The sequence below is a fragment of the Mastigoproctus giganteus genome, chromosome 10 (genome assembly GCF_048544385.1).
Source record: "Mastigoproctus giganteus isolate SK-2022 chromosome 10, ASM4854438v1, whole genome shotgun sequence".
In the NCBI taxonomy this organism is placed as follows: Eukaryota; Metazoa; Arthropoda; class Arachnida; order Uropygi; family Thelyphonidae; genus Mastigoproctus; species Mastigoproctus giganteus.
In genome coordinates this window covers 83,502,050-83,527,207 of record NC_143584.1, presented here as the reverse complement: position 1 = coordinate 83,527,207, position 25,158 = coordinate 83,502,050, and the positions used below count along the sequence as shown (strand labels likewise).

Sequence of the window (25,158 nt, the reverse complement as noted above, 5' to 3'; positions counted from 1 at the left end):
GGACTGGACATATTTGCCAACAATAGTTTGTATTTTCTTCCAGATGAGTCTGATATTTGTGTCCTTGTTTATGCTAGAGGAAAAGCTAATCCATGCTTCTTTTTTTGCTTTCCTTCTTATTTGGCGGAACTTAGCTTTCATTCTTTTAAAACTAATTAGGTTACTGGTTGTGGGGAATTTGCGGAACAAATTCCAAGCCCTATTTTTTTCCTGTTTAGCATATGTACAATCCGGATTCCACCAGTAATTATTGTGTTTGCGTTTCCCAGGCAAGGACTTTGGTATTGTAGAGTTGGCAGCTTGTAATATTTGATTAGTTATATGTTGTGTGACATAATCTATGGGCTGAAGTTGAATTATTTCATCATCTAACTGAACATTTGAAGCATATTCATTCCAGTGTGCCCTACGAAATTTCCATTTGGAGCGACCCAGCAAAGGGGAGCTTACCCGTGTTTGCAGCTTGCAGAGAATTGGTAGATGATCACTATTTAGTGGATTTTCAAGAACAGACCACTCCGTATTAGTACATATGGAGGGAGGGCAGATTGAAAGGTCTATTGCACTCATGGATCCTGTAGAAAAATGTATATATGTAGGCTCACCAGTATTCAAAAGGGTAAGTTGACATACATCGAGAAGATTTTCTATTAGTTTACCTCTTTTGTCGATTGTTGGAGATCCCCACAGCGAATGATGAGCATTGAAGTCTCCAAGCAAATAGAAAGGAGGTGGTAGCTGGTCTATTAGATTTTCTAGATTTTCTGAGGAGATTGAGGAATTTGGGGGAATATATATAGATGCTATTGTAATAGTCATGCCAATTTCTGTACGCATTGCCACTACCTCAAAAGGAGTCTGAAGAGTAACAGGTTTAGATGGAATATTATTTCTAACAAGAACCGCCACGCCTCCACGGGCCGGCGAGTCGATACTCCTATCTCTTCTGAACATGGTATAATTTTTAATGGTAGGACACACTTGTGGATTTAAATAGGTTTCTTGTAGGGATATACATGCTGGTTCATAGCGGTTTACGAGATCATGCAAGTCATCTTTTGCATTACAAAGGCCTCTACAATTCCACTGAAGAATTCTTTCCATTATGCGTTCTTGTTAGTTGTTTTTGCTTCTGACTGTTTTTTGGTTGTAGCTTGTTTATACCTCTCTATTTTTACTTTGTCTTTCTTAGAAAAGAAAGGACGTGTCGTGTCCATCTCATCAGTTGTGTGGAGTTCTAAAATTCCATCATATGAATTTTTCTGCAGATCAATATCCATTTCCGTTGAAATCCGTGGATGCACCATTGGCGTTTCTGTAGCTTTTGGTTTCATTGTTGACGCATCGGCTGGAATGGAGATTGGAGTATTGCTGGTTTGTTCAGTTGTTTGTTGTGAAGGACACTGTTTGGGAGAAGTGAGTATGGATCGTGCCAAATTCGTGATAGATGTATTAAGAGGAACTATAACATCTGTTTGTATACTTACTGATTGCACCTGTGGCATACGTACGCTTTGGCTCCATTTTGATTATTTCTATTCTCGCCTCTGAATAAGTGACTTTGTTCTCCACTTTATATTTCTGTATTTTTTTTTTTCCTTGCTTCCATAGTTTGCATATTTTGGAGAAAGCTGGGGGATTACCTTTACAATTTGGGCAAAGAGGAGTGGTAGCATTGCAATCGGATTGGTTGTGGTCCTTCGATCCACAGTTAGGACATATTGCCTCACCTCTACATGCAGTTTGAGAGTGTCCATATTTTTGGCACTTGTAGCACCTGATTGGGTTTGGGATGTAGGGACGGACATGGCAATGGAGATAGCCTGCTTTGACAGATGTTGGTAAGATGGGAGAGCTAAAAGTGAGGATTATGCTCCTTGTTGGAATGAGAGTACCATCTTTACGAGTCATGATTCTCCTGGCTTGGATGACTCTTTGTTCTCGTAGCTCTTTGACTATTTCCTCCTTTGATACTGTTAATAAGTCCCATTCTGCAATTACTCCCTTGGAGGAATTTAAGGTGGCATGGGAGTGACTTTTATTGGATGTCCGCTGAAAGTTGTCAGATTTAATAACTTTACAGAATGCTGGGATTTCATGGTCTCTACCAGAAGATCCCCAGACTGGAGTCGCCTTACTGATTTTGGTGAACCTGCGACAGCCTCTAAGCATTTTTGCACAAGGAATGGGGACAATTTACTCAAAGGCTGGTCTGATGTAGAATGCAGTATGAGGAATGCTGGTATCTCCTCTTGAGGATTTGTTTTTCAACCTCTTGGGTTGGGAAAAGTCATTATCGGTGTGTTTTGTCGCTAGTTTTGAGCTCGAAAGCTCTAAAGGTGGGAACGTATTGTTATCCATCTTTGCTCCTTTCAGCTCCGGGAGAGTGGATTTCTTCTCCCAGGTTACCGGCCCCGCCACGGGGAGGCAGGAGCAGTGCCGCTAGAGTGACCAAGTGGTATAAAAGTTAGTATATTAGTTTAAATGGAAAAAAGAAAGGTGATTTGCCTTTCTGAAACTTAGTTACAGATCCTAAGTCTAAGTTTACTATTATTTAATGAAAACGTAAGAAAACTTTTATAACTGAACAAAAACTGTAGCTTCGAGAAAAACGCTCTAGAAATCACTGAAAATCGCTTGATCACTATAACGCTTGGCACCCGGGGCCTGTCCATTGGGTATGGACTGCTCCATACCCAATGGAGCCTTATGTCCTTATGTATGATAGTAACATTATGCAATGTAGGATCTTCATCTGCTTTTATATATGTGTCCTGCAAGCAAAAGCAAACTGGTTTACTTTTGCAGAATCTTGATATCATCAGTCTTTTTCTGGAACCCATCACATTAATGGCTAAATTCCTAGTCTCTAAGAATTTTTAGCCATTATTTGACCAATTGGCTTGCTCATCAAGCACTGAGGGCTAATTTTTCGCAGCCTTGGATTTTTCTTTTTTGGGGGAAGTATTGAAACTGTCTTGTGTCCATTTCTTCTTCCACAAACAGTTCCAAGCCTGATTCCTCAGGTGTCTATATTTACCTTCAACAACCATTTTCACTTCATTAGGATAAAAAAAAAATTTTATGGTTTTCTACACCATTATATTTTGATATGGAGAAATTAGGAGGAACTGGAGAGGCAGCTCACTGAGCTATCTATGGCAATATTTGGAACTCATTTGCTCCCAACATTTCATCGTAACCTTTTCAGCATATGCTGGCCTATTGCTATTTACTGATTTTCCTCATCTCCTAGTATGAGATGTTCACCTTTGCCTTAAGTTTTTGTATTTCTTCTTCTTCACTGGAAAGCTCGAGACTATACAGAGTACTCTCTTTGGCATTTAACACAGTATAATTTCATGTTGCTTTGCACTAAACCCAATGCATGCATATCAATGAGACACTTTTTGTGAATGTTTATGTTTTTTCCATTTTTTATTTCACTTTAAATGTAAAAAAATAAAAAATAAATTAAAAAAAATTAAATGCCTTACTCACAGAATAACAACTAGCCCAAGAGATAGAAGATAAGACAATTATATATATATATATATATATATAAATAAAATTAGAGAGAGAGAGAGAGAGAGAGAGAGAGAGAGAGACAAGGGTGGGTTAGAAGAGGGTATGCAAAGGCAGAAGCTAAACTAGCAAAATAAAGGGAGGAAATAGAATTATAATAGTTTTACTATCATACTCAAATTGCTCTTCTTGGAGAAATTTGAGGATGAAATAAAGTATAAAAATTAGAATAAGAAAGCAATAAGGCATAAAGAGAAGAACCATTCTCAATACACTTCATATTCCTATTATTTTATGTTATATTTGGTTCGTTATCATCCTATTTTTTTCTATGTGCCGTACAGAATACCAGGTCCTCCCACTTATTGGTCAAGCAGCTATGCTCCCAGTACAACCGAGTACCAATGGCATATGCTACCCTCTTTGCTTTATGCCTTTTTTGCTTTCTTATTCCAATTTTTACACTCCATGACTTCTGAAAGCAATTCAAAGATGACAGGAATACTAATACTATCCTATTATCCAAACTGTTGGTTGGTCATTAACCAGTACAAATGTATAGCATCCATTGCTGCACTTCATTGTATACGGTGTCTGTGTATTTCGGAATTTCATAGTTTTTGGAATAATTTTGAGGTAATATATAGATTGAATCCATATAGTCGTGCAGGTTATTTTCTTTTTGTATTTAGTTAAGTATCTATAAAGCTACAGATTAATATTCAGAGGACCTCTGTTATTGATATTTTGATGTGAACTTTGTAAATTCTGTTTGATAGCTTAACTAATAGCAGCTTAACTTCACTAGTGATTAAAGTTTTGCTAACAGTTTAATTTTTGTAATAGTTTGTTAATTTAAATACTCTAATAGTTTGTTAATTTAAATCATGTAATATATCGTAAATATAACTTTCTAAAGTATTCAAAAAGTCATAACTTATTCACACAGCCCTTTTTATCAATATTTTGGCAGGAGCTTTAACTTTCATTTGGTAGCTTAAATTTAACTTCTCTATTCATTAAAGTTTTGCTAACAGTTTCATTTCTGTAATATTTTGATAATTTAAATTTTGTGAGCCAGCTAGCTGTGGAGGGCCATATCCTTGTGGTGTACTTGATATGCAGGGCTGTGCCGAGGGTGAGGCAAACAGGCTCTTGCTGTATTTGCTGACAATAAGTACCAATAGAGCCCTCCCCAACTTAAGTCAGAATTTCCCTAAATGCTCATGCAGCACTTGCAACTATTTACACTGAATTTGATTGAAGCAAAAAAATAAATATTCAACAATCATGTAAATAGAATTATTTATTCAATTTTTTTTTTTATCTCATGCACAGGAAAAATTACAAAAATGTACAAAATTACAAAAATTTCAAAATTATAAAAAGAGAGAAGAAACAGGCATAACCATCAAACAAGTTTTACCTTTCGAGCATCATTGCCAGAATTAACTCTCCAGCTGATAAGCATGCTGCTGCGGAAGATGAGAACTGTGGAGATTTAGAAGGGGGTTTTTCCAACACACCACAATTTCTCTGCAGCTGCAGAATTGGCACTGGTGACTTCACCACATAATTTAATGTTTTGAAAACCACTGTGATGCTTGAATCTATCAAACCACCCATTGCTTGCCATGAACTTGGCTTGGGGTTCACTGTACTTATCCTTAATATCTTCATAAATACAAGGTCTGTCCGGAAAGTATCCAGCCATGTAATTTAAAAAAAAAAAAAAGTAGCTTACCTACAATGATAGCACCTTAGTCCCCTTCAAAGTACTGCCCTTGGGACTTCACACACTTATCTCAGCATTGCTTCCACTTTTCAAAACAATCTGCAAAGTCCTTTTTTGGGACAGGCATCAGCTGCCTCATCATGTTCTCCTTATTCTCGTCCGTGATCTGAAATCTCCTCCCTTTCAAGGCGATTTTAACTTTGGGAAAAGCCAGAAGTCACAGGGAGCCAAATCTGGTCTTTAGAGGATCTGCAATGTTTTGCCAAAAAAGCCTGCACGGGAGCTGAAGAATGGGATGGTGCACTGATCATGATGAAGCTACCAGTCATCACTTATCCACAGCTGTGGCCGTGGACAAGTGGTGGGGAGTGCACAATTTTTCATTCTTGCCTCAGGTACTAAAATGGCTCGGCACAGCCCTGATGTGTAGACTAATGATATTAAATGAACATGACCTGACCATTTCTTGGAAAAATACAGGAACATGCAAAACAAATGCCAAGAGTTAGGTCAGAAGGTGTATGTATCTGTAATTTTGCTCAGAAAGGATTGGAGGGATTATATGCTGAAAGCCTTATGGATTAACTCAAGACCTGAGGGAATATGCAAGACTCTAGTGGGGGAATTTTTATCAGAGTGGCCCACACTTATAGGTAGAAGGAATGAATCTATTTTGTAAAGATGGTATTAATCTGAACAAAGGTGGTGCAAGCATTTTTGAAAGTATCACTGAGGATACCTAGAAGGTTCAGTGACAATGCGCGTTTATCTCATGATATGGGTCAAATTAATGTTTACACTCAACTCCAGAATTCTTGTTTGTTGCCACAACAGACAATGTTGGCAAGACGTTCTGAGAGAGTAGCAACATTTCAAATGAGCAGGATTAGAAAGACAGTGAAACAAGCCTAAATAACTTCAAGGGGTGTCAGTGCAGTAAACAATAGAAGAGTTTTAACTGCCCTGACACACCCCATGAAGTGCTAAAGGAGCTTTTACTGAGTCTGAAGTCACATAATCTGTGTGGCGTGAATTAGCTGGAAGCACAGGTATAATGAGAGTGGGAGTAACCTACAGACCAGAAGATTGTGAAGAATATGATGAGTCTTTACATGCAAATGGAATGGGCAAGCAAGCACAAATGTCTTATTATGGGTGAATTCAATCTGACCCAGATTGAATGAAATAAGTGGGAGAGAAACTCACCTCAGAGAAAAATTTTTCTAAATAAATAAATTAAATGATTATTATTTGTACCAGCATGTCACAGATAATACTATGCATCAGAATATTTTTGACCTCATCATTACTCACGAATTAAATGACATTACAGGGCTTAATATACAAGCACCGTTGGCAGATAGTGATCACACAGTTGCCAGTTGAAAGATGAAGAAATAAATTACAGAAGTAAAAGGTAAAGCAGGATAGGGGATTTTAACAGTTTAAGGTAGTATATGCATCTATTAATTGGGCAGACTGCAGGGTGAGGGTGTTACAATTGAATTATGGAATACCATTAAAGGAAAAATCAGAGAAGCCATGAACACATACATACCATGAAGAAAATATTATATGAGGAGAATACTGAAAAAGATGAATGCAGAGCAGAAAAAAGATAGCATGGGACAGTTACAGGAAGATGAAAAGTACCGAATCCTTCAACAGCTACAAGTTGATTTGTAAGAGTACCATAGATAAAGATAGAGAAGCCAAGGCTGTGTATAAGAAAGCACTAATTAAGAGAGCAAAGAATGGGGACAAGGAATTTTTCTTGTATGTGAACATGGAAGAGAAAAGTGAATGAGATCAGACCCTTTCACACTGGATGTGGGAAAGTCTTGGGACTGGATGTGGGAAAGTCTTAGTTCAATTCATCCACAATATCAGCTGGGCAATCCCATCTGATATTGTGGATGAATTGAACAGGTAACTATTCTGACCCAGTTATTCATGAGCAAGATCTAGGGAACAATTTCGACATATTTTTATTTGGATTTTAGCAAGGCATTTGACTCAGTCCCTCACGAGATGTTATTGTATAAGCTGGAACATGTTAAGATTACTGGAAAAATTCTAAGATTGGTGTAAACTCCGAAGTGGAACCCCCCCAAGGATAGATTCTTGAACCACAGTTGTTTCTGATTTTCATAAACATCATTGACGATGGGATAGAAGATTTGATGTCAAAATTTGCAGAAAACGTAAAGATACTAAAGCAGTTATTGATCAGCACCAAGCTGCACTCCTTCAGGATGACTTAAACAAGCTGCAAGAATAAAAGTAGCAGCTATGTTTTAATGCAGCAAAATGCAAGGTCTTACGTACTCTTGGGGAAATCTTCTAGTTCTCTGTCCTCAGGCAGGTTCAGGCTCCACTGATGCCATGCTTCTCTAACTTGTGCTTTCCTTTTAAGTCCTGCATAATTTCCTCTTCCCATACAATCCATCATTCCAATTCTCCTTCCCTTAACAGCTTGCTTCCCACACATCTTTCCCTCGATCACTTTCCTCAACAAGCTTTCTTTTCTCAATACATGTCCTATAAAGTTCTTTTGTCTTCTTCTTAGTTCTTTTAATAATGTACTCTCTTCACTTAATTTCTTCAACACTTCCTTATTACTCACCCTGTCCACCCATTTCACCCTTTCCATTCTTCTCCGAACCCACATCTTGAATGCTTCTAGCTGTCTAATCTCCTCTCTTCCCAGTGTCCATGTCTCTGAGCCATATAGTACAACAGTCCATATTAATGTTTTCACCATTTGCTTTCTTAATTGCTTCTTGAAATTTAATTCCGTCTTTTCAATAGTTCTTTTCTATTACTAAATGCCTCTTTGCTCATTGCAATTCTTGTTTTTATTTCTTCCAGGCTTTTTCCATTTTCTGTCATTATGCTTCCCAAGTATCTGTCCACCTGTTCCAATATTATTCCATCTAATGTTACATTGATTCTTCTTCCTGGCCACTTTGAAATTAACATTATCTTGGTTTTCTTGCTGTTAATCTTCACATTGTACTCCTTTACTTTGTTGTTGGAGATATCCAATGAGATCTGTAATTTTTCCTCATTACCTGGTCGTCTGCAAATCTTATTGTATTTATCTTCTCCCTTTCTACTTTTACACCTCCTTTCTGTTCTTCTTTGTACTCTTTCATCAAAGATTCTGAATATAAATTAAATAGTAAAGGGGACAAGAAACATCCATGCCTTACAACCCTACCAATGTCTGCTTCTTCTGATTCCTCTCCATCAATCCAAATTATAGCTGTCTGTCCCATTTAAAATTCCCAAATTAGTTTAAGATCTCTTTTATCTATGCCTATCTTTCCTAGGACTTACATCAGCTTAACCCAATTCACTCTGTCAAATGCCTTCTCAAGAGCCACAAAACAGATTGCCAGATCTTTTCATATTTCCATGCTTCTTTCTGCTAGTGTTCTTAGTATTCCTATTACCTCTCTGGTCCCACAGCCTTCTCTTAAACCCAAATTGATCTCCTATGAATTCACAATCCCTTGCTTTTGCTTTAATTTGTTCTGAGCCTATTTTTAGTAATATTTTTGAGGAGTGGGAAATTAAACTGATTGTCCTATAGTTCGTACAATATGTTGCATTCTTCTTCTTTTCTAATGGGATGATTATGGATTTTAAAAAGTCTTTGGGCCAGCTTCCACACACACAGATTTTCTGTAAATCCTGAACAATTCTTTCTTTGGTTCTTCTCCAAGTCCCTTTATAATTTCTGCTGGTATATCATCCAGTCCAGCTGCCTTCCCTCTTTTTAATGAAGCCACTGCCCTTTCAAATTCTTCTCTGATTAGTTTTGGCCCTAAAGTCTCGTCTTCATCTTCTGCTGTCACAGGCCCAACCTTTGGGTTATTTATTTTATCCTTAAGTGTTCTTTGTCATATAGAATTTTTCTGTTCCTGTCTTTTATCTTTCCACTAGTCTTATTCTTCCTGTTCATTAAGTTCTTGACTTTTTCATACATTAAGACACTTCTTCCTCTTCTTGCCATGTCCTCTAGGTCTCTGCATTGTTCTTCCCACCAATATTCTCTAGCTTAATCCATTGCCCTCTAAGTTCATTATTCAAATTCCTATATTTAATCCATGCCTCTTCTGAACTTCGGTGCTTCCATTTTCTTCTCTTATACATTTTGTCTATCATTTCTTCTGTGATCCATGGTTTCCATATCCTTTTCTGATCTACTATACCTAATTTATTTTCTGCTACTCCTACAACAATCTCTTTAAACCTTTCTCATCTCTTCTCCACTTCTTCTATTTCCTCTACATCCACTATCTCCCCTCAATTGCATCTCTAAAATCTCCAGCTAGTGCAGTCTTCAGTACATTTAAATTCCATTTCCTTCTTTTTCTTGAATCCCTTCTCTTGAGTGTAATCTTCATTTTCAGTCTGAATGAGCATCTACACTCAGATAGCTATGTGAATCCTTCACAGCATTCCTGTACCTTTCATTAACTAAAATGTAGTCAATTTGGAACCTGTCAGCATCCACTGGTCCTCTCCAAGTGTATCTTCTTCTTCTTCTTTCCTGTCTAAATCATGTGTCTGATGCAAACATCTCTCTCTCTCTCTCTCTCTCTCTCTCTCTCTCTCTCTCTCTCTCTCTCTCTCTCTCTCTCTCTCTCTTCTTTTGCAAAATTCTATCATATTCTTGCCCCTACCATTCCTTGTTGCAAATCCCAAAAGTCATCTCCTTCCCTTCCTTCACCAAGGACAGCATTCCAATTTCCAATCACAGTGACCATGCATCTGTCACTCCCCAATTCTTCTTCTTCCATTATTTCATTTATCTGTTCATATACCTCATCTACTTCGTCCTCAGTGTGGCTGCTTGTTGGTAAATAGACTTGTGTAATCAATAAATCCATTGGGCCAGCTTTTAATCTAATAGCAATTATCGTGTCACTAACTTGTATGACTTACTTAAGGCTGTTCTGTGCATTTTTGTCTAGAAGTATAGCAACTCCTCGCTGACTGTCATTCCCTCCTTTGTATATTACACTTATATCTACACTTATGAAGTCTCCCTCATCTTTCCATCTAGTCTCTGCTATTCCTAAAATATTCAGACTTTTTTCTGCATTTCTCTCTTCACATTTTCGAGTTTACCTTTTCTCAATATCGTTCTTATATTCCATGTGCCAATTGTCATAAAAGAATAATTATTACAAGGATTTTGCTGGTTGACGACCTGAGACGTCATATCTCCTCTCCTGCCAATTACTCTGGCTGCTGAGCACTGTTTCTACTAAATTTTGATTCACACATCATGGAGCTACTAGGGATAAATGTACAAGGTGGTTTCCCATTGCCTTCCTTGCCAGCAATTGCTCCTTATGTGGGTTGAGTGCACCGGATGTTTCTCAGACTTCTGATCCTCAGCCTGTCACTTTTCCATTCTTGGGGAATAGTAACCCACAAATAAATTATACTTGGTGGGATTGAATTAAAAACAGAGGAGGAGGAGGAAAGGGATCTGGGAGCTACAATACAGGCAGATATTAAGCTTTCGGAACAAGTAAACAAGCAGATAAGAAAGCCCATGGTGTCTTATCGATGATTTATCGAACATAATCCCATAGAGATATGGATTTTATAAACCCACTGTATAAGGAAATGGTAAAAACACATTTGGGATGCATTAGCAGAGGCATACAATACAAGAAAGCAAAATTATGCAGCATCAGCCCAAAAAAAAAAAACCTCCCATTTCACCCCTCAATTCATTTCAAATGCCTGTCCAGCTAAGCCTTAAATTTATGTAGGCTATCAACTTCCACGACAAAACATGGAAGTCTGTTCCACACATCTATTCTACAACTGTCTTTCATCAATTTGAATCTATATCCCCTCAGGTTCTTAACCTGAGAAAGAGGAAGAATCCCATCAGCATTCAGCTTGTTCAACCCATTCAAGGCCTTATACACCTCAATCAGATCACCTCGCAGGTGCCTACTCTCAGGCGCTGCAATTTGCAGAACTTAAGCCTTTCTTGGTAAGGGGAACCCCTTTGTTCCCCTCACCAATCTTGTTCCCAATCTTTGTCTCGTTCCAGCAACTCTACATCCTTCCTAAAATAAGGTCTCCAGACCTGTACACAGTACTCTAGGTGAAGCCTGACCATTGCCATGTACAACGGGATAATCACCTCCCTGTCCCTGCTAGCAAAATTACAATATATTGTTGAGAAAACTCCATCACCTGCCCTGCACTCCATCGTCTGCACTGCTCAGTAAACTTCATATTTGACAGCACAATTACCCCCAGATCTTTTTCAAATTTCCACTTCCCTGAGTGTGGTGCCACACAGCTGGTATGTTTCTCTTGGGTTACTGCTACTCATATGCAGTACTCGGCATTTGTCAAGGTTAAACTTCAGTTGCCACTTCTCAGCCCATTTGACTAACTTCTCTAGATCCAGTGGGAGTAGCATACTGTCTTTACTGTCATTCACAAACCTGCCAATCTTTGTAACATCAGAAAACTTGGACATTAATCCTGATATACCTTCATCAATATCATTGATGAATACACAAAACAACAATGGGCCCAGCACTGAACCCTGGAGAATGCCACTAATAACATTTGTCCACGAAGAGCAGTGTCCATTGATTACCACTCTCTATCGTCTCCCACTCAACTATCCCTTTATCCATTGTAGAAACTTAGCCTTAATGCCACACCTCTCCAATTTGAACAGCAGTCTGCCATGTGCAACAGTATCAAAAGCTTTCCTGAAATCCAAGTATATGAAATCAAAATTATTTTTGACATTCAGTTCCTTTGTAACCACCATGGGATATCTTATGGGATATTTTATGTATCCATGGGATACATAAAAATTAACAAGTGACACAAAAGCCTATGGTACATATAAGCTGGTCTGTAATCAAGTCACAAAGGAGGTGAGGCAAGCAAAAGCTGATTATGAGAAATCTTCGGCAAAGCATGCAAATAAAAACAGCAAAGACTTCTTTACTTATGTAAATTCTAAAAGGAAGGAGATGAATCAGATTGCTCCATTTGATATTGATGATCAACATTTACACGAGGAATTATTCAGGGAGGGGAATGCCATGGGTGCATTAAAATCTGGAAGTGAACAAAATGATTTTGTTATAACTGAGAGCAAAGTGGAGCAGAAATCTTTGAAAATAAACATAAGAAAGGCATCTGGGATCTATCCAGTTATATTAAAGAAGGCAGCAAAGTTAGATAACAAAACTCATAGCCATAATTATGAAAGCTTCTTTGGATTCAGAGGAGGTCTCCAGGGAGTAGAGATTTGAAAAGATGACCTCAATTCACAAAGGATGATCAAAGGGTGACACAAGTAATTACAGACCCGTTAGTTTAACTTCTGTTGCAGGGAAATTAATGGATAGACTGGTAAAGAAGTATTGCAGGATCATTTAGATAAGACTGCAGTTATAGTTCAGACACAGCATGGCTTTTTTTAAAGGTGTGTGTCTTTTCTGACTAATTTGTTTGGATACTATGATATCCTCTTGCTCAGAATAATCACCTGAGAGGGCATAAATTCAAATTGAGGAAAGACAGATGTAGGATAGACGTGAGGAAATTTGCCTTTAGCCAGCGGGTGGTTGGTTGGTGGAACAGATTTCCATCCCTTGTCGTGGAAGTTGACAGCCTAAATAAGTTTAAGGCTCAGCTGGACAGGTATTTCGAACAAACAGAGGGGTGAAGTGGAAGTGGTTATTTTTTATTTATTTATTATTTTTTTTTTTATTTTGTTTTTTGGCTGATGCTGCATAAGCTTGCTTTCTTGCACCAAATGCCTCTACTAATGCTAATGTGATCACAAAGGAACTGGATGCAAAAATTAATTTTGATATCATAAACTTGGATTTTAGGAAAGCTTTTCTTACTGTGGGTAATGGCACACTACTATACAAATTGAAGCAGTAAGGCATTAAGGGTAAGTTGCTGCTATGGATAAAGGGACAGTCAAGAGGGAGAAGATAGAGTGGCAATCCATGGTTATCTTCGTGGACTAATGTTATAAATGGAGTCCCCCAGGACTCAGTGTTGGTTTTCTGTATTTATCAATGTTGTTCTTTTCTGTATTTATCAATGTTGTTCTTTTCTGTATTTATCAATGTTGTTCTTTTCTGTATTTATCAATGATATTGATGAAGGTATATCAGGGTTTATGTCTGATTGCAGACAATGCAAAGATTGACAGGGTTTTTAATGACAGTAATGATAGTACGCTACTGCAGCAGGATCTGGAAAAGTTGAGCAGATGTGCTGAGAGGTAGCAACTAAAGTTTAACATTGACAAATGTAAAATACTGCATATGGGTAGCAATAACCCCAGAGTAACATATTAACTGGGTGGGGTGGTACTACACTCAGGGTGGAGAATGGAAACGACATGGGGGGAAAAGGAGATGCTTTGCTATTTGGGAAAAGGAGATGATTATTCCTTTGTATAAGGCAATGGTCAAGCCACTCACTGAGCACTGCGTAAACGTCTAGAAGCCTCAGTTTTGGGTGGATTTAGAATTTCTAGAACAAATGCAAAAAAAAGGGCAACAAGATTGGTGAGGGGAATGAAGGGGTCTTCCTACCAAGAAAGACTTAAGTTTTGCAAATTGCAGCGGCTGGAAATTAGGCACTTGAGAACTGATCTGATTGATGTGTATAATGCCTTGAGTGATCTGAGCAGACTTAATGCTGATGGGATTCTTCCTCAGATTATGAACCTGAAAGAAGCATAAAATCAAACTAAGAGACAGTTGTAGAATAGATGTGCAGAAGTTTTCCTTTAGCCAGCAGGTGGTTAATTGCTGGAACAAACTTCCATTTGTTATTGTAGAAGTTTACAGCTTAAATAAATTTAAGGCAGAACTAGACAAACATTTAGAGTGAATGTAGGGGTGAAATGGAAACTTTTTTTTTTTTTTTTTTTGGCTGATGCTGTATAAGCTTGCCTTCTTGCATCATATACATCTACTAATGGTAATGCTAAGATTTCACATATTTTAAGAAAATATTACATACAGTAATAAATGTCGTATACAGGTATTTTAAGAGGGAGCATGGTGACCAGGCTTTTGATTTTTTTAGAACACCTGCGTTCTTTTTCTTTAATTTTGGTTAAGGGGTGCACATGTTTCACTTAACCAAAAATTGTGCATGGCTGAAACATCTCTTGGCTAACACTCTTTGCTTTATCTCTTCTCCTATGCAGTTACCCTTCCCCAAATGATAGGCAACTTTTTATTGAACTTCTGAATTCAAATCAAGCAAGGATCTCCAGTAGCCTGTGATAGTAAGTCACACACTGAACTATACTTTTAAAATTATTTTACATGCTACAGATTAGCATTAGTAGAGGCATATGATGCAAGAAAGCAAGCTTAGACAGCATCAGCCAAAAAAAAAAAAAAAATTCCACTTCACCCCTCCGTTCGTTTGAAATACCTGTCCAGCTGAGCCTTAAATTTATTTAGGCTATCAACCTCCACAACAAGGGATAAAAGTCTGTTCCAACAACCAACTACCCCACAACAAGGGATAAAAGTCTGTTCCAACAACCAACTACCCGCTGGCTAAAGACAAATTTCCGCACATCTATCCTACATCTGTCTTTCCTCAATTTGAATTTATGCCCTCTCAGGTGATTATTCTGAGCAACAGGAAGAATCCCATCAGCATTGAGCATGCTCAAACCATTCAAGTCTTTATACACCTCTATCAGATCACCTCTCTGGTGCCTAGTCTCCAGACAATGTAATTTGCAAAAGTTAAGCCTTTCTTCGTAAGAGCAACCCTTTGTTCCATTCACTAATCGTGTTGCCCTTCTCTGTACTCATGCCAGCAGCTCTACATCCTACTTGAAATGAGGCCTCCAGACACTCAGTACTCAAGGTGTGGCCTGACCACCACTTTATACAAGGGAATAATCACCTCCTTATCCCTGCTAGAAAAATTCCTATATATCATTGACAAGACACCATGAGCTACTCTGTAGCCCGTCTGCACTGTTCAGAGAACTTCATATCTCCCTGCACAATTACCCCCAGATCCTTTTCATTCTCTACCATTGTCAGTGTAATACTACAGAGTTCATATGTTGCTCTGGGGTTGCTGTTTCCCATATGTAATACTTTACATTTGTCAATGTTAAACTTCATTTGCCACCTCTCAGCCCATCTGCTCAACCTTTCCAGATCCTGTTGCAGCAGCATAGCATCAGTAGTGTCTTTAACAACCCTGCCAACCTTTGTATCATGTGCAAACTTGGACATAAAGCTTGATATACCATCATCAATATTATTTATAAATAGAGAAAACAATAATGGACCCAACATTGAACCCTGAGGGACTCCACTAATAACATTAGTCCAAGATAAGCAGTGCCCATTGATTATCACTCTCTGTCTTCTCCCCCTCAACCACCACTTTATCCATAGCAGAAATTTGCCTCCAATGCCACACTGCTCCAATTTGCGCAGCTGTCTTCCATGTGCAACAGTATCAAAAGCCTTTGTAAGATCCAAGTATATATTATCAAAGTTATTCCATGCATTCAGCTCTTTTGTGGCTGCATCATAGTATCCAAACAAATTGGTCAGGCAAGACTTCCCCTGAACAAAACCATGCTGTGTCCAAGCTATAACTAAAGTCTTATCTAGATGATCCTACAGTGCTTCTTTAACCAGTGCCTCCATTAATTTTCCTGGAATAGAAGTTAACTCGCAGGTCTATAATTACTTGTGTCAGCCTTTGATCCTCCTTTGTGAATTGGGGTCACATTTGCACATTTCCAGTCTATGGGTACCTCCCCTGAGTCCAAGGAAGCTCTCATAATTAAGTCTAAAGGTTTGCTTACTTCCTTTGCTGACTCCTTTAATTTAACTGGATAGATCCCATCCACCCCAGGTGCCTTTTTTATGTTTATCCTCAACAATTCCTCCTCCACTTTCCTCTCAGTTATTACAAAATCATCTAGTTCACTGCCAGAGTTTACTTCACCTCTTGCATTCCCCTTCCTAAATAACTCCTCATGTGTGAATGTCGATGCAAAATATACATTTAGTTTGTTAGCTACCTGAGCAGGATCATCAGCAGTTGAACTATCGATATCAAGTGAACCAATCTGATTCATCCCCTTCCTTCTAGAGTTTACTTTACATAAGTAAAGAACTCTTTCCTGTTTTTCTTTGCATCCTTTGCCAAAGATTTCTCATAATCTGCCTTTGCCTGCCTAACCTTTGTGACTTGGTTACAGACCAGCTTATATCTATCATAGGCTTCTGTGTCACGTGTTAATTTATATGTATCCCATGCATTTTTTTCTCTGCCATATGTCTCATTAGTTCATCTGACATCCACTTAGGCCTAAACCTTGAACAATATTTCTTAGTTGGTATGTAAAGCCTAGTAGCTTCCAAGATAAGTTCTTTGAATGCTTCCCATTTTGAATTTGCTGTTGGTAACATCACCAGTTGGTCCCACTATATAGAATTTAAATACTTTCTCAGGTCATCGTAGTCGCCTTTACGAAAGCAATAACCCTTCCCTTTACCCATGATGGTAGTTACCTCATTGAGTAAATCATACTTCAGCACACTGATCACGGCCACCTAGTAGTTCCTTTATCTGCAGATTCTTAATGCATGAAGAATCACTACTGATAATCAAATCAAGGATATTACTCCCTCTAGTTGCCTCCCGAAAATGCTGATGTAGAAAACAATCATACAATAAATCCACAAAAGCCTTGCTAGTCTGTGAGTGACCAACCCACAAATTCCAGTCAATATCTGGGAAATTAAAATCCCCCATTACGAGACTTTCTAATTTACTGGCGCAATCTATTTCCCTGTACAGTTTCTTATTATACTCAGAGTCATTAGGCCTATAGCACACTCCTACTCTCAATTTTGATCTCCCAATGCTTATGTCAGACCAAACTGACTCGACACTGCAGTGTCCGGTGATGTCAACTGGCTTCACTTCCTTGGATTTTATGTGTTTCTTAACCAATAGCATAACCCCTCCTCCCTTCTTATCCTGTCTATCCTTTCTATAGATGTTGTACTCCCAAAATTCCAGTTCTGCATTCCTTATATCTGTGTGACACCACGTCTCTGATATCCCAACAATATCTGCCTTTGATGTTTTGAGCAATACCTCAAATTCATCAAATTTATTTACCAAACTCCTAGCATTGGTGTACACGCAAGTATACATGCATCTGTTCCTATATAATAAACACAACCCATGTGTTTATTTGTACTGCAGTGACTCCCAGCAGTCTCTGAAACATTCTCCATCTTGTTTTACAGACTTCTGTTCATTCCAATAGAAGCACTTGGAATGAGCAGAATGCAAGAATGCATTCTGCTCATTTTCACCTTTGCCAGTGGCTTCTGTTAATCTATTAGTCCTTGTATCCTCCCAGCTAGCAGTTTTCCGACCCACTTAACACTGCCTCGATAGCATCAGTAAATATTCTTGCACCCTTTCTATTTAAGTGTATCCCATTCCTGTAGAAGCAGTCTCTCCTGTTAACAAGTACAGACCAGGCAGAAAAAAAGTCTACCCCTTGAGCCTTGCACAATCTTTCCAGGGCCGAATTGATCGACAAGGCACTCATCATATACTCCCTCCTATCGCGTCTGGGCAGAATTGCAGACACTTTCAAATTCAACCCTACTTCACGGCTTTTTTTCAACAGTGACCTGTACTTGTTAAGTAATTCTGCCGGTCTCCTACTCTTAATATCATTAGCGCCAACGTGTTCAAATCACCTTTTGTGCCCTTAAAAGATGATATTTGCTCTACAACGTCATCAGCCTTAGCCCCTGGCAGACATACCCTGGTCCTGTTCCACCTATCCTTTTTACAAAGCATGTTCCCCGTTTCTCTGACAATAGAGTCACCAACAACTACTAGTTCCTGTGGGACCAGTGCATTCTGCCTTGGGGGTTGCCGTGTGTTGCGTGATGACCAAGTGCAAGCTCTGGCGCTGATGTGGGCAGCTGAGAGCTTGACTGTAAGTTGTAAGCTCTGATTGTAAGTTCTGAATTGTATTCAGAACTTGCATTCTGCAGAAAAGGTTTTACACCATTAAGTTTACTTTGGTCATTATTCAGTATCAAGCAAGAGACAGATTTAAAAATATTTTAATAATTTCCTTCTAGTTGAAATAAATTTAGTTCTTAAATACTTCTCTTAGCCATATAACAATTCTAAATATATTGTAGATAAGTGAAGAACATATGCTCACACACATACCTTATTACTACTATCATTCAAGACAATCCTCAGCCCTAATAAAATTGCAGGTATTTTGTCTGAAACATGCACATCTAAAAAAAAAAAAAAAAAACAATCCAATCAATAATGTACATTACTTAGGAACACAATAATATTATTACACCAAAATATGTGCAAAAAACCCACCATACAGCTAATAGGATTATTAAAATAAAGAGTTGAAATTTTTTTTTTTTTTTTTACATAGTGACTTTCCAAAAAAAAAAACATGGAAAGCCTGAAAGTTTTGTAGGAAGCATTTCACTAAAATTGAAACACATAACCTGCTTTAGTGCAAATTAGGCTTACTCATCCAACTGCTTTAACTCAGTGCTGGTGGTGCCCAATATGTAGCAAAAACAATGAAAAGTCAACTGACAAGAGCCGAAATTTCTTTTTAATTTTTGGAATGCTTTAATTTTTTTAAATATTGAATTCTGACAATATTTATAGGTTAAATTCTGTTTAAATAGTGCCATTATTTCATTATTTCTTAATGGATTGCAGTACTTGTTTTTTGAACGTTTTAAGTGTTAATTTAAAAATTTTAAATGTTAAAACATGCAATATGTTTAAAATGTTAATGTTAATTGGTCCTTGAGGTTGTCGCACACATTCTCTCAGATAGGCCAAACAAGCTGTACTTGCTACCTGGGAGTGTAAAACACTGATGGAACTGATATCCGGGTGACACTCAATTCAAGTGGACCCAATTTCAGCGAAGTCCTGACAGTCTGTGACAGCCAAATGCTCAGCTTGCACCTTCATGACGGTGAGATTGTTAGTAATTGTGGGTATAACCCCCTTGCCCAAGCACACTGTGCATGACCACCCAGATGTGAACCAATGTAAATAGGAGTCAAGGTGTGGCACCCACACCACATGGAGGAATGCAACCCCTCTGTGTTACTAGGCAATACTAGGTGGTAGATGACTCTCATCAACTGGTGCAATACCACAACTTTCCTTATTGGAGGCTTGAAGTGGTGGAATCCATGTTTGGTCTCCAGAGCTAAGGTCCAGTCAACCCTTCCCAATCTCTTCCATCATTCAGAATTACTGATGGCTTTTGAGGTTATGATGGACATCATGGCGAGATGCAATCTCCCTTACATTTCAAGGGTACAGCTCTAAAATGGTGTTCACAGGCCGGCCACTAGTTAGTACACTGGACCAAACATATCGCTAACTCTACAAGAGGCTTCCAGATCAGCTAGTGTATAATCTTGCTACCTCTACTCTGCCAGATAGTGAATGGAGGGAGTCTGAATAGTGTGAATGCGGAGGGCATTATCGAGGCCACATTATGTCAAGGATCTGGGTATATTCTTACCATGTGTACACCATATCCAAAAATTTCATGTCCCCCCCCACTTTTTCTTACTATTGAATACACCATGAATTGTCAAACTAATAGTGTAAGCTTATCTGCAAAAAGATCTAAACCTCCCAAACACTTCCTAGTTAATTTCACATATATACGTGGTCTCAGTTCTAATCTCAATGATGTCCATTTCCACTTGCAGTCTGTCAAACCCCATGTACTTTTTCTGACAGAATCTCAGTTATCTGTTGATTCAACTATTGCTCATCTCAGTTGCACCCAAATTATTCGCTACATGATTCATTTCACCTCAAAGATGGTACTTGTGCATATGTCCATTCTGATATTCCCTGTCAGAGATTTGGTAATTTGTAATCTCCTGTTTTCGATCTTTTCTGGCTTAAAATCTCTCTACCTCATTGTGTCAAATTCATCTATTGTCTCTACAGTTCTTCAAAATCCACTAATCACTTGGAGCTCTTTGACTTCCTCTCTTTGCAACTTGATTTTTTCCAGTCCAACTTTTCTAACAGTGAGGTAATTTTCCTTGATGATTTTAATGTTCACAACTCCAGCTGGCTTCCGTTTTCTAGTCACACCGATCCAGCTGGTCAAGATGCTGAGGCTTTTGCAATTACTAATGATCTTGCACAGATTGTTCATTTACCTACAAGAATACTGGACAATCCTAACCATACAGCCAACATGCTTGATCATTTTCTCACAAACAACCCTTCTAAGTACACAGTCGAAATGATTAGTCTTTTTGGCACCTCAGATTAAAACTTGGTAATTATCTCTTCTCCAATGGAGCCTTTATCTCATGGCTATTTCCAACCTCGTGTTATTTGCCATTACAAGAATGCAAAATGGGATGATCTGCAAGATTTCTTTTCCTTGGTCGGATTACTGTTTCAAAACTTTTGATATCAATGTTTGCTCAAATTGTGTTGGTGAAATTATTCTTTGAAGAATGGAATCTTTTATTCCACACTCCACTTTAAAATCTCATCCTTTATCTAAACTTTGGTTTTCCAATAAATGTGTTAAGGCAGAAAATGAAATTGAAGAATTGGCTTGTTTCCAATTATTCAATTTCATTTTCTGCCTACACCAAAGCTCACAACAATTGTAAAGCAGGTATTAATCAGTCCAAACTAGATTTTGCACAAGCTAGGAGTAGAAAACTTTCTTCTTGCCCTAATGGTAGCCGAGCATTCTGGTCTTTTGCCAAAGCTATTGGCTGCAACTTTTGCCCATCTCTGCTCTCACCTCTTTCAAAACCAGATGGTTCTGTGGTCACTTCAGCCAAGGATAAAGCTGACCTAAAGCATCCCATTTTTCTTCCAACTCATGTATTAATGATCTTGGTAAAACATCTCCCACCATTCCCAACATGCTCCATTGAATGCCTCCTGTGGTCTTCTGTCAAAAGGATGTCAGAAGGATTTTGATGAAACTTGATGCTCAGAAAGCTCCAGGCCCTGATGGTATTTCTCCACTTGTCCTAAAAACATGTGTTCCTGAACTTATTCCTGCTCTTTGCCGCCTTTTTTCACTTTCTTATTCCAAAGCTGTTTTTCCTTCTGCTTGGAAATTTGCTCATATCCAGCCAGTTCCTAAAAAGGGTGACAAATCCCTCCCATCTAATTATCGTCCCATTGTAATTACTTCTATTCTTTCTAAAGTAATCGAGAAATCAATTAACCGCTAACTCTTAAACTACCTAGAAACCTTCCATTTGATCAACGATTGCCAATATGGATTCCGTCAGTGTCAATACACAGGAGATATTCTGGCTTATGTTACCCATTTATGGACAAATTCAATGGAAAAGTTTATTTTTTAAATAATTATGTAAAAAATTATTTTTTGATAATCCCTTGATGAAACACATGCAGTTGCTCTTGACATCTCAAAGGCTTTCAATCATGTTTGGCATATATGTCTTCTAAACAAGCTTCCATCTTATGATTTGCCAACTGTTTTTTTCCAATTGGTTATCCAGTTTTCTCTCTGATCGCTCACTGAGGGTGATGGTTGATGGCTCTCTGTCTTCTAACTTCTCCACTAATGCTGGTGTCCCCCCAAAAGTTCAGTTCTTTCCCTCACTCTTTTCCTCTTGTATATTAATGATCTTCTTCCATTCACTGGAAATCCAATCCACAGTTTTTTCAATGATATCACATTGCATTCCACTTTTCAGTTTGAGAAACCTTGCCCTGCTCAGTCAACTTCAACTTGTCGAATATCCGCTACCAATTCCTTAAATGCCGATCCCCATGTAATTCTCCTGTGGGGCAAAGACAACTTAGCTGATTTCGATCCTTCTAAAACTCAGTCTTGTCTTATATCTCACAAAAAGGGTTCTTCTGCTCCTATACTTATCTTTGGTGACACTCCGATTTCTAGGCAAGATAATATATCTCTTTTGGTGATGATATATCTCTTTTGCCCTGACTTCTAATCTCGCTTGGCACAAGCACATTACAAACATTGCTTCCTCTGCATCTAAAAAACTTGGTTTTCTCTTTCGCTCTCGGCTTTACTTTTCTTCCAAACAGCTGTTTCATTCTGTACAAATCGCAAATCTGCCCTACCATGGAATATTGTTCCCACATCTGGCGTGGTGCCACACAAACCTCTCTCAGGCTTCTAGATTCCATTCAGAAGAGGGCAGTTAGGTTAATTAATGATTCATCTCTAACAGAGTCTCTCCACTCACTTTCTGTTTCTGCTGCATGCCTCTTCTACACATACTTCCATGGACACTGTTCTTTTGAATTGGCTTCTGTAATTCCCGCTCTCTTTTTCAAAACAGTCCGAACACGTGCCACAACCAGCCAACATCCATTTACTGTCCAACTTCTAACTCACAGAACCAACTTTTCATCTTCCTCGTTTATTCATTCAACTGCCATTTTCTGGAACAACTTCCTTCATATGTATTTCCTGAAAATTACAGTCTAAAGAAGTTCAAGTCTAATGTCAATAAATATCTTCTTTCGGCTTCTCAACCTCCAACCCAAGCACGTTACTAAGTACTATAGGTTCTAACACCACTTGTGTTTGGGGTGTTTTTAATAAAAAAATAAAAAAAAACATCTTTTATTAAAAAAAAAAAAAAAAAAAAAGTATATTAACTCTGCTGAACATTAAAAAAAACGTTTTAGACAAATAGAAACGTCAATCTGTTATTCTCTCCATTTTCCCATTAAAAGACTGTTAAGTACATTAAATTTCAAAACTGCACATAGATATATTTCTGCTTGTATATAAATTGCTTGCATGTAAATTTATTCTATGTATATAAATATAAAAATATTAGAACCATATATATTCAATACTATTTATTACTTCTGATTTCAAAATTTATTTCAAATTAGGTGCACTTCACACCAAATGAAATTTGAAACTACATAACTGATTTTCTGCAGTGTAGCAGCTATCTGGAGAGAACACTGGGTTTAGTATTATTGTGTTTACTCTGTGATAACCATAATAAATCTTTCAAAAACAATTAGGGGGAAGGAAAATAGTTGACCTAAAACTAAGCAAACATAAGCACTGGTGTTTTTCCAGTATCACACTACTCTTCAAGCAAAAACTCAAATATTTCATAGACTGTGGTGGGTTACGTAACAGGTTTTCATGTGCAATTCTGGTTAGCATAATACGCATCATTGCATTAAGGAATCAATTAGATTAGGCTAATATTTTCATTTAATTAATTAAATTTATTAATCTCATTAATTTTCATTGCTAATCAATAGTATTCAAACAGAAATCATGCCCCAGACTACTTCAGCAAAGCAACAGACACAAAGTAGTGGGAGTGCTGTGGTTGGGGGGGAAGGGTGATTCCACAAAGCATCACAGCCTAAAAAAATGTGCAACTTGTGAAATGTTTATGGATCTTTCTGGAATAGTACATGATATAACCAAGGAGGATGTCTTTGTACGTGCCAGGTGCAGAGAGTGTCAAGAAATTAGACGCCAACTCATCATCCTGATGGGCGCCTATGAGAGTTTGAAAATTCGGCAGATGACGTCGATAAATTAAAATTGAGGACCACTCAAGCTCTCAGCAACCTAACTGACAGAACAACTGACCCTTGTGCATCAGGTAACACAGTGGTAATCTTCAAAGCAGAATGTGCTGGTCCCACCGGAGCTAGTTATTGTCAGGATGATGTGTAATATATTGTGCAAAAAGGATAGGCGAAATAGGATCAGGGTATGTCTACCAGAGGCAAAAATTAATGACATTGTAGAGCAGATAACATCTTTTAGGGCACAAAAGGTGATACTGTTGAACAAGTTGGTCCTAATGACAATAAAAGTAGATCTGCAGATTTAGTTAACAAGTACAGGTCAGTGTTGAAAAAAAGTTAAAGTTAAATTTGAAATTGTTTGCAATTTTGACCAGACACGATAGGAGGGAGTATATGATGAGAGCCTTGTCAATCAATTCGGCCCTGGGGGAGAATGCGCAAGGCTCGTTGGGGTAGAATTTTTTTCAACATGGTCTCTGCTTGTTAACAGGAGGGACTGAATCTACAGGGATGAGATACACTTAAATAGAAAGGGTGCAAGAATGTTTGCTGATGCTATCGAGGCAGTGTTGGGCATGTCAGAAAACTGCTACCTTGGAGGGTTTCACAGACTAAAAGATTAACAGTAGCCGCAGACAGAGGTGAAAGTCATTTTTGCACTGCTTCTATTAGAATTAACAGCAGCCAGGAAAGGAAGGTGCTGAGCATTTCAATGACTTCTGGGAGTCATCATGGAAAAAGTAAATACATGGGCTGTGTTAGGGTAACTAAGAGTAAGAACAGGAGCATATATACTTGCATGTAGACCAATTATAGGAGTATAGTACATAAATTTGATAAATTTGAAGTGCTGGTCAAGACATCAAAGGTGATATCTTGCTGGGATATCAGCCATGTGGTTTCACGCAGATATAAGCAGTGCAGAATTGGAATTTGGAGAGTACAGAAAGTGTAGACAAGATAGAAAGGAAGGAGATGTTATGCTGTTAATTACGAAACACAAAATCTAGAAAGATCATCCAGTTGACATAGGAGGACAGTGCAATGTTGAGTCAGTTTGGTGTGACATAAGCACTGGGAAAGCAAAAATGAGTGTAGGAGTTTGCTATAGGCCTAATAATTCTGATGAGTATAAAAATCAATTGTACAGAGAAATAGAGGCAAGTAAATCAGAATGTCTCAATAATGGGGGA

The 25,158-nt window shown here is 38.1% G+C and overlaps 1 protein-coding gene across 4 annotated transcripts in view; it reads right to left on the bottom strand.

The window, feature by feature from the left end:
* Positions 1-25,158, bottom strand: part of c11.1 (maestro heat like repeat family protein c11.1) — a 1,259,325-nt gene that overhangs the window by 911,062 nt on the left and 323,105 nt on the right. For all 4 annotated transcript variants that reach the window (XM_090383553.1, XM_090383554.1, XM_090383556.1 and 1 more), the window contains exon 12: positions 18,566-18,639. In XM_090383553.1, coding sequence (XP_090239679.1) covers positions 18,566-18,639 — 74 coding nt within the window. The remainder of the gene's footprint in view (positions 1-18,565; positions 18,640-25,158) is intronic.